General features: G+C 33.3%; 1 protein-coding gene across 2 annotated transcripts in view; it reads left to right on the top strand.

Annotated features, from left to right (window-relative positions):
* The window catches only part of LOC105144270 (protein turtle homolog B), a 311,040-nt gene that overhangs the window by 268,848 nt on the left and 27,835 nt on the right, over window positions 1-14,357 (top strand). Inside the window, exons 8-10 of one of the 2 annotated variants that reach the window (XM_087404939.1) lie at window positions 614-761; window positions 3,044-3,174; window positions 5,840-5,999. In XM_087404939.1, the coding sequence (XP_087261065.1) occupies window positions 614-761; window positions 3,044-3,174; window positions 5,840-5,999 (439 nt within the window). The remainder of the gene's footprint in view (window positions 1-613; window positions 762-3,043; window positions 3,175-5,839; window positions 6,000-14,357) is intronic. The other variant, XM_087404940.1, reaches the window with a different exon arrangement.

The following is a 14,357-nucleotide window of genomic DNA, read 5'->3' on the forward strand; positions in this document are numbered from 1 at the left end:
AATTCACAGAAATTTAAAAAACATAGATCTTCGAAAAATAGATATTTTAAGCTTCAAAACTTTTTTTTTACGTATAAATTTCGTTTATTTTTAACAAAGTTATAGCTGCTTGAATTTTGATGTTCGTAACGCTATCAACTTTTGTTCCAACTCGATAGTTACATAAGCCAATTATTTATTAATATTTACTAACGAAACAACATACAAAAGTACAACGTACAAAGTTTTATTTATTAATATTTACAAATGAAACAAAATATAAAAAATACAGGAAATTTTATATCGTTATCATCTATCGTTAAAAGACGATTTATTACACAATTTATTTGTATTCAGTTTTATCAATAAAATTAATGTATTTATTTTATATATTTATTTTAATGCTTCCTAAAGCAAACCATGGTGTTTCGAAAACACCACACTATTTATATTTTACTTAATATAACAGTTGAAAAGTTTTTAGAGATATGAATATTGGAGTAATAATTGACTAATGTATAGATTCAATATCAGCGTAATCATCTAGTGGCTCTAATCTGATTCAGAATGTGTATGCATATCGCGATTATTAAATTATTCGGTAAACTGTTTTCAATTCATGAAATCTCGCCAGCAGACAAGTCCCGATGGCAACGTTACAACCAGCATTCTCACATTCGTACCGGGTATCGAAGACGCCGGAAAGATCCTCTACTGTCGCGGCGGCGTGCCAGATATTCCGAATTCGGAGTTAGAGGATGGATGGAAGCTCAATATATTCCGTGAGTATTTTCACAGAAACGCACCGGGATGCCCCCGCAATTTCACATCGCGAATATGTCCGCACAGTAGAAACTTCCATCAATGTAATATTTTTACAAGCACATCGCGCATGCATACCATCGTACATATGCTCTACAAAGTCAACATTAAAATTTCAATCGAGAATTTATTTCTCTAAACCATTCTTTGTACTTTGGATCTCGTTGCTATCGATGGATTGTTTACATAAAACATAACAACATTTACCGTTGGGATCAAGTCTAGCTACATCCATAGCGGTTATGTTACTTTATTTTAAAGATTGTAACACTGGAGCCTGAATAACAATAGATTTTCATGGTTGAGCTGGTTTTTCCTCGGAAAAATTATTAAAATATTTTAATATCAAATATCAAAGGAAATTGCAATTTAAGGTTTAAAAGTGTAAATAAGTTTTAATTTACTTTTTTAGAAGTATAAGTGCATGTGTGTGTGTGTGTGTGTGTGTGTGTGTGTAATTATTTTACTTTAATTTAACATTAATTTAACATTGATTTAAATGACAAAAATTTAAATTCGACAAAAGTACTTACTTGCGATTAGTTAATATTAATGAATACTTATTTCCTATTAGTTGTGTACTCACATATACGGTCCTATGAGATGCTTAATTAATACTGTTAATGAATACTGTTACACAAGATTACTTCATTTTAATAAGGAAATATTAAACTTGCACTACGCACTAAAAATTTACCTTCTAAAAAATAATCACCAAGCGATCAATTGATCAGCGAGATTACGTCTTAAACGTTATGTAACAAGTTAAAATTCACAAAATTATTTTAAATAATCTTATATAATTTTATTTCTATATTTTATTTCTATATTTAATTAATAAATAAAATTAAGACATTTATAATTAATATCATTGCTATTTCGCGGTTGTCAAAAATTTTTGTCAGTCTTTCTAAATGTTTCGATTTTCTTCTCCACCATCCACCATCATCGTTATCAATAACCGGAAAGTTTACAGTTTTCTGTTGGATGCGTTCTTTCAAATTTATTGGCACGTGGGGGAAATCGGAACCCAACGGTCATGTCGTCGGCGGACGTCGATGCCGTCCGCGCCGTAGTCCAAATTGCACCCTCGGTGCAACTTTCCAACGCCATTAATACGCAAAGTTGTAGGACGAATCGCCGCGAAGCGTCGCAGTCGGCCAGGATTAACGCCGTGATTTCACTGTCCAATATAAAAGTTTTCCTCTAACCGGTCCAAGCGAGCGAGAACGAGATACAGAAAAACGAGGGAGGGCGAGAGAAAGAAGTTACGCGTGGAAATTAATGGCACATGCCGATCCGCCGCGCTGAAGATTCAGTCCGATTACGCGCCGCGTATTCCACCACTTCGACTACCTTGGCAGCCCCATTTTCTCGTCTTTCTACAGTTTTTTCCATTAGTCCGCCAGTAATTCCACAACGGACGGTGCTGGGAATGGGCGAGGAAATTTACTCTTACTGCATTTATTGTAAGCGCAAATCGGTGAATCGGTATTATCGGATTCGCGGCGCGGCGCTACCGCGAAAGGAATCATAAGTAACATTCGATACGGATGCGATTTTTTTTTTTAAGTAATACCCTGGAACGGATACCGGACGATGGTCTCTCAATGGGAAAATGTATCGGCACTCGATGCCGTTGACGATTTATTTACAAGAATGCTGAAAAATGCATCCGCACTGCGAATGTATTATTAACGAAAGCTTTTGAAATATTTTGTCAAAAGATTAATCGATAAACCAATCTTTAATGATTTTTTTATTCCTATTAATTTCCTATTACTCGAATTACGAAGATTCAGAAATATTTAATTCCATCGACATTATTTAAAATCTGATGTACATAATAATATATCTATATTGGAAAAATAGTTAAAATTTTGAAAAAATTAATTATTTAGTATGAATTACTTATTAAAGTGCCCTTGAATTCAATCTTAAAAAAAATTTTTTTAACATGGTTTCAATAAAATTAGAAAATTTTATATGCCGGTATAATTTACATTCAAAGTAAATCAAATAAACATTTGTCGGTTAATATCGACGTTAGCGTTAAAATATCTTGCTGAAAGGAGAGTTTTAATTTCCCTTTCGCATCTAAACGTCCACTTACATTTTTCTTCTTTTTCTCTAGACTGATATCTAAACGCTAATAACGTCGATTACAATAATTAAAGTGGCGTACGTCTCTCATATCGGCACATTTCGCGCGCTTCAGCTTTGATGTCGATTCTGTTTTCAGACGAGCCTGTGGTTACCCTCGAGCTTGGCAGCAATTTGAATTCGAGCGCTATTCGGGAGGGTATCGACGTTTACTTCGAGTGCAACATCAAGTCCAATCCCTGGGTTTACAAGGTTTCCTGGCGCCATAACGTGAGTCCACACACGCGCGTACCGCACGGGGCGCAGATAACGAATCCTGTTCAGAAATCGATAATATAAGCCGACGAAGCTTAATCGCGTCGAGATAAGGGAACGACGGCGCGCACCTGCGTCACGCAAACTTCTGTCCGAAACTCGTGCGTTTGATCTCGAATTCGGCGTATCGCCGAAAGCACCGTGTAGAACGCGTATAAAGCGGACGTTTCTCGTGTAATTACATTAATTTTCGGAGAACAGGTTTTTTTTCAATTTTCTCTTAATCACTTTGCATTTTAAGAAAAGTAACTTTCTTTCAAATGTTTCAAATTAGATAATCGACCTTCCATAATCGAGACAATATAACTTTTAGGTCCAATTTTTTATTATCCGGTCAATTTGTGTTAAGCTTAATCTCATGTTTCACCCAATGAACTTCACAATTGAAGTCCATATGGATAAAACATTAGAAAGCTTAACCACAAGTTAAATAAAAAATAAAAAAAAATCGAATCGATTGTCAATGTTTTATGTTTCTGATTTAAAAGATGCTGAGATCTAAATTTTGAAATTAAGAATTGTTATCATGACCAAATGCACCTTAAAATATTTTCAGTATCATATTGTCTTTCAAAAATATACCTTTGAAAAATTCTTATTTTTTATTTATATTAATTTTATTAAAATTTTTATATGTTCTATTTCACACTGAGAGAAAAGAATTTGTTAATTTAACAAGCTGCAACAAATGATTTGTAGATATAATGATAACAAACATCGGTACTGAAAACGAGGATTCTTCTATGATGGAAACTAATGCTAATCTACTATTCCAATCAATTATTAATAGAAGCAATCATGTATCTGCTGGATAGATTTGTATTTGCTAGCAATACTGATTATTTGCGAAAGGTACGAATAACGATTTAGCAATATGTGATTTGTATCGTATATTTGTTATATTGATAAATAATGAGAAATGATTTGCAATAATAACTGATCAATTCGTTTTCTTATCAAATCATCACATTTGTTATCACTTTTGTATATAATAACAATAACAAACTCATTTCTCTCAATGCGTGAATTAGTTGATAAACGATAATTAGAGATGTAGTGTCAGTTTATTAAAAAATGATTAACAAATATTTTGTGCATAAAAACGATTCCTCTTTACTAATATCATAATAATTCTCGCGCACGTACAAGATTCTCAATAAAATCGGAACATTCACACGAGTAGTTCGTTGACATCATTTTATTTAAATTTATTTTCTTAACTGCTTGAATATACACAATATTTTTCTTCACTGTTAAAATGATTTGATTGATATAGAACGAAAATAACAGCAAATAGATCAAATTGTAGATATAAATCGAAGCATTTATTATCAGCGATTAATAAGAATGTCATTCGTCATTACACGAATGTGTTTTAATCCATTCATTCGTTTTGAACGTTTTGTCCTTATCCATGATAAAGTCATAGGCGCGATTGATTTGGAACTGATAGCACAACATGAATCATAGATATAAATCAAGATATCTCCTGTCGCAATTAAACGACCGGGACGCAATTGCATTCAATCATTTTAAATTCATTTTTAATTCGACGATATAAAACGACTTTTACTACCGTTGAAATACATATTCACATGACATTTAATAGTCATTAAATAAAAAAGTTGGAAAATAATTCTTTCGAACAAATTGTTAAACTCTTTTTTAAGTAAATTTATTTAAACATTACAAGATTTCTTAATTTTTAATATTATTTATATCATTGTTACTAATATAAATAAATAATAACATTTTGGAGACGTTTGTTAGCAATGAATGTTTTTTTAATAAATAATGCCAATTAATAACTTCTAAATTGTAAATTTTTAATAAATAAATGCAAACATTGTAGTGACAAATAGATAGATATATAATATTAGATTCATTTATTTATTAAAAACTTATAATTTAAAATTTATTAAGTGACATTATTTGTAAAAAAAAAATTTAGTGCTAATAAATGTCTCCAAAATGAATTAAAGATAAAAAGATAATATTGTATTTCGAAAGAATGTATATGTTATAACATTAAAGTTATTGCGAACTTTGATACCTGTTCGAGCCAATTTCGACGGCTCTTATCGCGAACGAATGTCGTATACGTGAAAACACCGCAAAACACAAATCCCAATCAATTCCCTCGATTCAAAGACTCGAAATTTGTTTCGCGAAAACTCAAAGCCGCTTTTGCAGTCTCGAAAGTTGCACATGCGACGAGGGAACGCGAGAGATCGAAAAACTGTCAACGTTCCTGGTCGCGAATTTCTCATACAGGATTTATTATAGCTTAGCCCATATGAAAAAAAAAAAATACAAATATTTTATTTGCATTTTTACAGCGTTAATAGTAAGTATAAGTATATATTATAATTTAGTTGAATAATTTGCAATACTTATATGTTAGTAAGTATGTATTTAATGGTACATTGCCAATTTTTTGTTTCAAAATTTTTCTAGGAAAAGGAATTGTTCTGAAATTTATTTTTTTCCTCCTAAATATATATTTTTTAATTCACGGTTCGCCAAATATCTCTCGTAAACTTAAGTAGTCCGAACTGCGTTCGCGAGTTTGTTCATAGAATCTGAGTAAGCATGGTTCCGTTTGATTTCGCATTCGCAGGGCAATCCGCTATATCACAACAGAGCGACTGGAACGATAATAAGTAATCAGAGCCTGGTGCTGCAAAGTGTCACTCGCAGTAGAGCTGGGATTTACACGTGCATCGGCAATAATCAAGAGGGCGACGGCGAGAGCAATCCACTGAACTTGGACATAAAGTGTGCGTATCTGTTATACATACACATATATATATTTCCCGCATTTCCCGTCATTCGCCATAATCTACATTGACATTCTAATTAAGTTAAATTATTCTCGGATTATTCAATGACAATCCAAACGCCAACGTTTAGATTCCTGCGTGTTTTTAAATCAACGGTCACTTTTACTAAAGTATGTACGTGGTAGATTTGTCAAATCTTTTTGGCATATTTCCAATACGCAAATGCCCGGAATATATTACGCTCGAAATTTATATAAATTCTCAAACGACAGATTTGTACAGTAACTTATAAATGAAAGTCTTTCTAAATTCATATTTAGAGAGGGAACGATTCTTCGTTCTTCTTATATCTCCGGTATCCAGAATTTCTATACGAAATTTCTCAGTGTTATCAACTGAGAAGTGACGGTTTTAACTGAAATAGAAACGAGAGAATGCGCTACGTTGTCCTCCGAATCTAGAGTCTCTCCGGACCAGACGCTAGAGTTAATTTCTGTGTCACTGCATTCACCGCACTCTGGCACGTAACTGATACTGACACACCGGTATGCGGATCGACGTTAAATCAGCTTAGGGGCACGCTTTGTTTACGAGAGGACATAAATCCGACGCGTAGGAGGAAACATCCGCGCATTCGGAGAGGGTGCAGCGAGATCTCAGTTTCATATCGATGTTTAATATCTCGGCATCGTGCGCTATAAGAAAACAAGGTTCCGAAAGGAGGTTTCATAAAGATTCCGAAGCGGAGAGCCGAGCGACCGTAAGGCAATTTCGTATGCGCGCGTTAACTTAAACACCATAAGTAAGTTTCGACAGCTTTTTCAACGCGTTATAAAAAAGATTACAATCTGATATTAGTTTGAAACGTTGTGAGTTATAAAACTTGAGATGTGTTATGAATATAACAGCGAAATGTGTTGCATAATGAATTGACAAATTTTATAAGAACTTAACAAATATGCAGATTGTACAAAAACGACATTTTTATTATCTCGTATCTTAAATTAAAGACTTTTCTATTTTATTTAAAAGTTATAGTTTGTTATCAATGTGAAAAGTTTTTATAAATCTTAAATTTATCAATTATTCATGTTATAATATGTTTCATTCAATGATGAAATAATACAAAATTCTTGCTAGATTTTAACGAGAAGCATCACCATCTTTACTGTACAACTCGCTAAGAATTTATTACAATGATATATGTATATACGTTGGTCTGTTTTTGTATTTTCTAAGTAAAACGCTTTTCGCTGCGTGGCGTTTAGCGAGCATTAAATCATTCAAAATGCTTTACATACGTAGGAACATGCACATACGCGCATAACCGACCAATCCCTTAAGTTTGTGTATAACTTATGACTGACTGACATGCCCTACCGTTTATATGGCAGATGCGCTCATCAGTATTTAGTGGCTTTAATGCACATAAATTATTCACGACTAATCCACGCATGGATTAATAGTTGATCAGTACTCCATGCATATATATATATATCTCTCTCTCTCTCAATCTCTCTTAATCATAATATATATACAAATCGTTTAATAGAGCTTATTTAATAAATAATTAGACTAATGAATAATTAGATTAACATAACCAATGTCAAGAAAATTAATCTATGCATACATGGATTTATTTAAACTTTTTAACAAAAGAAAAGATATTATTTTTAGAAATTGAAAGAAAAAAAATATTACACTTATGAAAGAAACATGCGGTGAAAAACATCTGAACTTTGTTTGTTTAATAGTAAGAGTAGTAGTGATAAAAATTTGTTGGAAATTATAATTATATTATTAATTTTATACAATTTTGAGACTAAGAAAAATATATTGTAAACTTTCAATAGTATGCTTATTGATTTGAATTATAATGGAAGGTTGAAATAAGATAACAAATTTTTTATTGTTTTGTTGCTTTTTATGAACGCAGCATCGCAACGAAATCCGTCTTTATCATTTAACTGTCTTTGCAGGATGTCTCCGGCTAAAGCTTTAACTGAAATTACCATGCCGTAGTGCTAATCTTCTCTATTCCTTTCTGTTGAAATAACATTATATATTAAAATAGATTTTATTCTTTTCAAAAAGTAAGTATAATATCCGTAAAGATGTCTCGCATCATCAGAAAGATTCACATTTCGCGAAAATTTTGCTGTGGATTCGTGTGCGCATCTTTATGTCAAAACTCCAGTCAAAAACTACGTGAAATTTTACATAATTATACTCACGGTTATATTGGTTTTAATAACCCTTTGGCAGGGTAAACGGACGAGTCTCGTGAACGTCGAATGTTCCTGTTTAATCCGTATTTTCTTTGTTCCCCCGGGCTGCAGCCTCGCTATTTTACAGCTAACTAAGCGGCTTAAGATCCCGGATACGGCAGAGCCCGAAGGAGAAGTTTCTTGCCGTGCGCATAATTATACGTGCTGAAACTGAATTAAAATCTTCAACTACGTTACTCTTTCGCACACACGAATTCGCAGATTTTCTCGGACGGTGTACATTTGCACCAATGTTAAAACTTAAGCTAAAGCTCAATCGAAAATTATACATATTTATACATGCGAAAAAATATGATGTTTTTGTGTATATATTTTACACATAATTTTAGAATATTCTGTCATAATTGAGAAAAATGATAATTCGAATAAGAATAGAATATTTAGCTTGAAGAAAAAATTAGTTTAATCTTTAAAAATATTACTACGTAAATCCAAATATATGTATGTCAAGTAGATTAGAAATATTATTATAAGACAATGCCATTAAGTAGATAAATTTGTAATTCTAATTACTGTTGACAATGAATATTAAAGGAAAGATGTATTGTATCGTTAGATAATATTAACCTTTTGAAACTTGATTTTATTGGAACTATGTCAAAAATTTTTTTTATTGAATTCAATTAAAAAATTAATAAGTAAAATTTAAGTAATTTATACTAAATAATTAATTTTTTTCAAAATTTCGACTATTTTTTCGTCGTATATGTACATCTGATCTCAAATGATGTCAATAGAATTAAATAATTTCAACGGGCATTGTCTTTAAATTTGATGTACATTACAATGTACACAGAGTCTGAAGAGGTTAACGATAAAAATTTGAGTAATGCAAAATATTCAAGAGTTTTTTAAAAATATTCCGACTGCATTTTCTGAGCACGATACGTGCTTTAAAAATTCACCGATCCGCAATGCGTCTCTCTAACGCGATCACGTGTAACCTTCTCGAAGTACGTTACCTTAGACGAATCGATACTAACTTACAAAGCAAAGATTGTCGACTGAATCTTTGCTTTTTTTCGATTTTTATATAATTGCATCCTGCACAAGAAATTCGAGCTTCCAGTATCGTGCAAATTATAAGGCATGCATCGCCCTATCAACTTGTAATTAATGCATCGAGCCTAAAAATTCTGCCATTCTGTCGCTCGTTGAAGTTAACGTCACATTTAATCAGAGGGTTTTAAACTGGAACGTAGCGATTAAAAGCGATAATAGTAATTAGTCAGGAGCGAGTGGTCGACAACTGGCTTACATATGTAAGCTTAATACATTATTACTGTAGATTAAGATTTTAAAAAATGAAAATTACATGTGCACGTTGCACAGCATTAGACAGTGAGACGTGATACGCAACATTAATAAAATTTTGTATAACACGAGAATAATGCGATAAAAAACGCGCCGTTCTTTTCTATTCAAACTTTGAAGGAAACTCTTAAATATTCAAGAGACACGACGACAGTAGTATAGATTGTTTATCCAATAATGAATAATAGATGACATACGACGTGTTGTTTTAGTCAGCAAGACTGTGCTGACCTATGTCACATAACTTATCCCTTTTAACAAAAAAAAAATGAATTATTTTATACTGCTGTCAAAAATGTACGTTGATCAATATCGTGTGAATAAGATACACCAAATGGAATTTGTTACACGAATACAGTCACCTCGTTTCTCTTTTTTACACCGATATTGATATCTTAAAAAAAACGAATTGATGTAATATATAGTACAGGATCATCAAAATGCTTCTTGTAGTAGATTATCATACTATTTCTTATGAGATGGGCATGCAAAATTGCTTAAAGCGATCTCATTTTCTCCCGTCATACAATGCGGTTTCGCAAAACGAACATGGCATAAACACGCGGGCGACATAGCTGCGCGCAAAATAATCTAGGTCGCTCAAATAGAAATTGCGCGATTAATACTTAATTACACGTCGCAATTTCGCGCGCTTATAGAACCACTGTACTTTTGTCACGTAAACTCTACGAGACCCTAATGCGAATGAAATATTAAACTCTTTCATTTAACACGAATATAAATCGAATAATAAGAAGAAAGTAGCGACGAGATTTCGTCCTTATTAGGCGATTTTTCTCTTAGCTTAAGGCTACTTTCTTAGAATCTTTGTTTTAGGTGATTCATTATCCTGACATGATATACAGAAGACGTCAAAAATTATAATAGGAGCAAGCAAAGGATGGCGTCTCTTGCAGAAAGAGTAGGTTCTAAATGAATTGAAATTCTTCGACAGTTTCGTTTTTAAGAGAAACAAGAACAATCTCTATTGTATGTTTTGCAATCTATCATTCTTTATATATTTTGTAAAATTATCATCTAAAATTTATATGAAAGATTTTTCAATGATGAGAACCATGTATTATTAAGTCGAACGTGATTATATGTTTCGATGGAATTTATCAGAGAATGGAAGTAACTCGTTACTTGTAACGAAGTTACAGTTACAAGTTACTTTTTTGATAACTTTACTGGTAACTACTTTTTTTTTAGTAACTGTAACGATAGCGTAATTATATTTTTTTGGTAACGATAACGAATTACTTTTGTACAATTACTTTTGTCGTTACTTTGGTAGGACACGGTGCAATTGGATACTAGCTACTCATAGTGCTTGAGACTAAAAGCTCCTGTGGCTGTGATTGGTGGTCGTCGATTTTTAAAAAGCAACGGAAAAGTAACGAAAAGTTATTTTTTCAAGTAACGGTAACTGAAAGTTACCGTAAATAACTGAGTTACTTTTAAAAATCGGTAACGATAACTTGTTATTCTTTCTACTTACTTCTAACGAGTAACTGTAACTTGTTACTTTTGAAAAGTAACTTTCTATTCCCTGGAATTTATGTATATACCTATAAATATAAGTATGCCAGAATTGAAACTTTTGTGAATGTCCGATATTTGAGGAGCAGACTTTCAAAATTCGTTTTGTCTGTTTGAAAATTTGTAATTTTTAGAAAATAAGAAAGAAAAAAACTGTGCACACAAGAAAACTACGCACTTTACAGAAAATAACAATATATCAATCAGTAGGACGTGAAATATTAAACAAAATTGTTTAACAATTTAAAAAATGTTAAATAATTAATACATTTTATTTGTTTCTAGTTAAAAAATATAACGCACTTCGAAATGTCTATGTTTTCTCAGTATATAAATGAATGATGAGAAAATGCTTTCTAACATCTCAGAGCTTATAATAGTGTCATGGAACACTACGCCACTTCTAACTAAAAAAATGAAATTTTGGACAAAACGTATTTTGAAAGTCTGCTCTTCACTTATACTGAGAGAAAAATTTTTATACAATTATAGTTGCAAATACTAAAAATTTATGATCATTACAATCATAATATATATAATAATAATAACTAATAATATGTATAGCTTTATTAACAAATATACGTAATTTGCACAGAAAATGATTAAAAATTACAATTAAATTATAGTAATTGCAACTATTTTTATGATATAATAATAATAACTATAATTAATAGCTATTTTCGATATCAACTACAATATATATTTGTTGATAGAATATATACATAATTATTATTATTAATATATTATAGTAATAATAACCATAACTAATAATAATTATCGTAATACGTAATTATAATCACAAATACCATAAACTTTTCTCTCAGCATACATGCCGCGAATTGATTACGGTGACTACTCTCGTGATATGGTAAAAGGTTGGCACTTTATTTCGATTCAACACAAAAATCATGCCAATTTATAACCGATTCGATCCGGCACGACCGTCTCTCGATCCCCAGCGCGGCGGAAGTAGATACGTACGTCATCGGTCAGCCGGCATGTTATCGGTACAATACGTGCGCTCTCGCGGAATTCGTTTCGCTAACTTTAGATTCCGCTCGCTGTAATTTAATTACACGACGGACGGCGCAAACTAGAATGCCGCCGCCACCACCGTCGCTCTCTGACCCGGATGAAATATGTCAATGAATTTATCGCAGCCGCCGGAGCCGGACATTTATTCGCGCTGCAAAAGTGAATTCGATTTCTCGCCGGGCGTTTTGATTTATTCACCATGATAGATTGGATAGATTATGTAGTCGCGCGAAAAAAGCCGAGCCAAGACGTCGCCCGGATGGCGATCGATCGATACGTAACGTCACCCATCTGTAATCCTTAACAATACGTCGCCTCGCTCCGCTCGGAGCGTTTAGGTGGTTTGCGGCGAAATTCCTTGAGCGATTCTTCAGTTCTGTGAGAGTACCGGGAGAGATTCTCAGCGGAATGCGGAACAAATTAATTATTCACTGTATTAATATCTCAAGGGAAATCCATTGTGTGTTGAATGCAGTCGACACACATCGACCGATAATTACCCCCATTGAAGATCTCGTCGCTCGATAGCTGCAGCACAGCACAGCGCAGCGCAGCGCGGCGGCGCGATTGCGCACAATCGAGTTCATTAACGTCAATTAATCGAGGTATTCAATTAAGATAAAATTCTCCACGAAATTCTTCAATATTAAATATTTCGGGAATTTCTAAGCACAAGCTTTATCGTACGTTGTATCGTGCCATGTCGTGATAGTTATCGTGCGCTATGCGCGTGAGATACGACGCTCGATAACGTACGTCGAAGATTCATCGATCGGTCGTCGGAGCTACGGTACTGCGTAGCCGCGCATCTAACTGGGTCCATTAACGCCACCTAATTAATGTATCTGATTAGGCAAGGCATCGACGCACATGTATCATCTCAAGTCCCAGCCACGCTCGATCCATATAATATCTGGTATCTCGATATAGTTGGACTGCGAGTCCACCCGCATAAGCTATGCGAATGTACATCGTCGCCACGGTACCAGCATAAATCTTCGTTATTTGACGTAATGGCCAGTCGTGCGAGCTTGCTCGCACGCACATATACGCACGCCGTAGATTATTATTATTATAAATTTCCGTGACGTTACATTCCGGCGACGTTCTTATGAATTTCAGCGACGGCGATGATGTACGCTCAACGCGACGCGACGCGACGCGACGCGACGCGACGCGACGCCGCGCCGCGTTGCTCGTGCGATCGACGAAGATTCATGGCGTAAATATCGCAAACATAAAATAATATGCTAAGCCTGGTACCCTATCTGCCTGTATAGGATGTTCCGAAACTAATGTACCGTTAAATCTTCTAAGGAATCTGTCAACTGCAGAATATCCGATAATTCTTGGGTCGACGTCCCCCCGCGTGTTCTACAGACGCACTCGCTGTTAGACATTCGAAAAGACTTTAATTATATATTATATATATATAAGTATATGCATATATATATATCGAACGTAATTTTACTCTCCTAAAAGCGAGAGAAGGTTATCAAGCACTCACGTAATAACAAGACATTTCAGTAAATATTAGTATGCGTATACATTGTAAGAATGTTTTTGAATGTTAGATTCTTATTTGGAATTGAATTTATTCTATCATAGAAAATTCTTCGTTCCCTGTACTAACATCGAGCTCTTAATCATTTCAAAATTGTTTTTTATTATTGTACATGAACTGTAGCAAACGAAAACTTTTTCAAAAACTCGAAGGTTATAATATTTGACTGAGAAAAAAAGTCATAATGTAAATTTTTAATGTTCGTTTCCAATTTTCAACTTCAAATTATCGAATTTCTATAATATGTATCGGAATTTTTTATTAAGAAAAAGAAATTATGGAAAAGATAGGATTATATATTAAAAATTATTGGTTTGATATATAAATTATATTTACGAAAAGGATAATATATCACGCAAAAAGAAAAAAATTATCAGAAATAGTTAATTGGGAAAACGCCCGCACGGAATTTGGGAGATCCGGGTTCTCAATCTCGGCTAAGGTAATATTTTTCGCAACAACTCAGACAACATGCATGTGCAAAAACGAGATGATAAGACATCTTAAAGACGCTTAAAAATATCAAAGATATTTTTTTAAAGACGTCTTATAGGCGTCTAAAATTTTTAAAGAGACATCTTAATCCCATATCGATTTTGAACTTTTTTTATC

Source organism: Acromyrmex echinatior, chromosome 3 (assembly GCF_024713525.1).
Source record: "Acromyrmex echinatior isolate Ae372 chromosome 3, ASM2471352v2, whole genome shotgun sequence".
In the NCBI taxonomy this organism is placed as follows: domain Eukaryota; kingdom Metazoa; phylum Arthropoda; class Insecta; order Hymenoptera; family Formicidae; genus Acromyrmex; species Acromyrmex echinatior.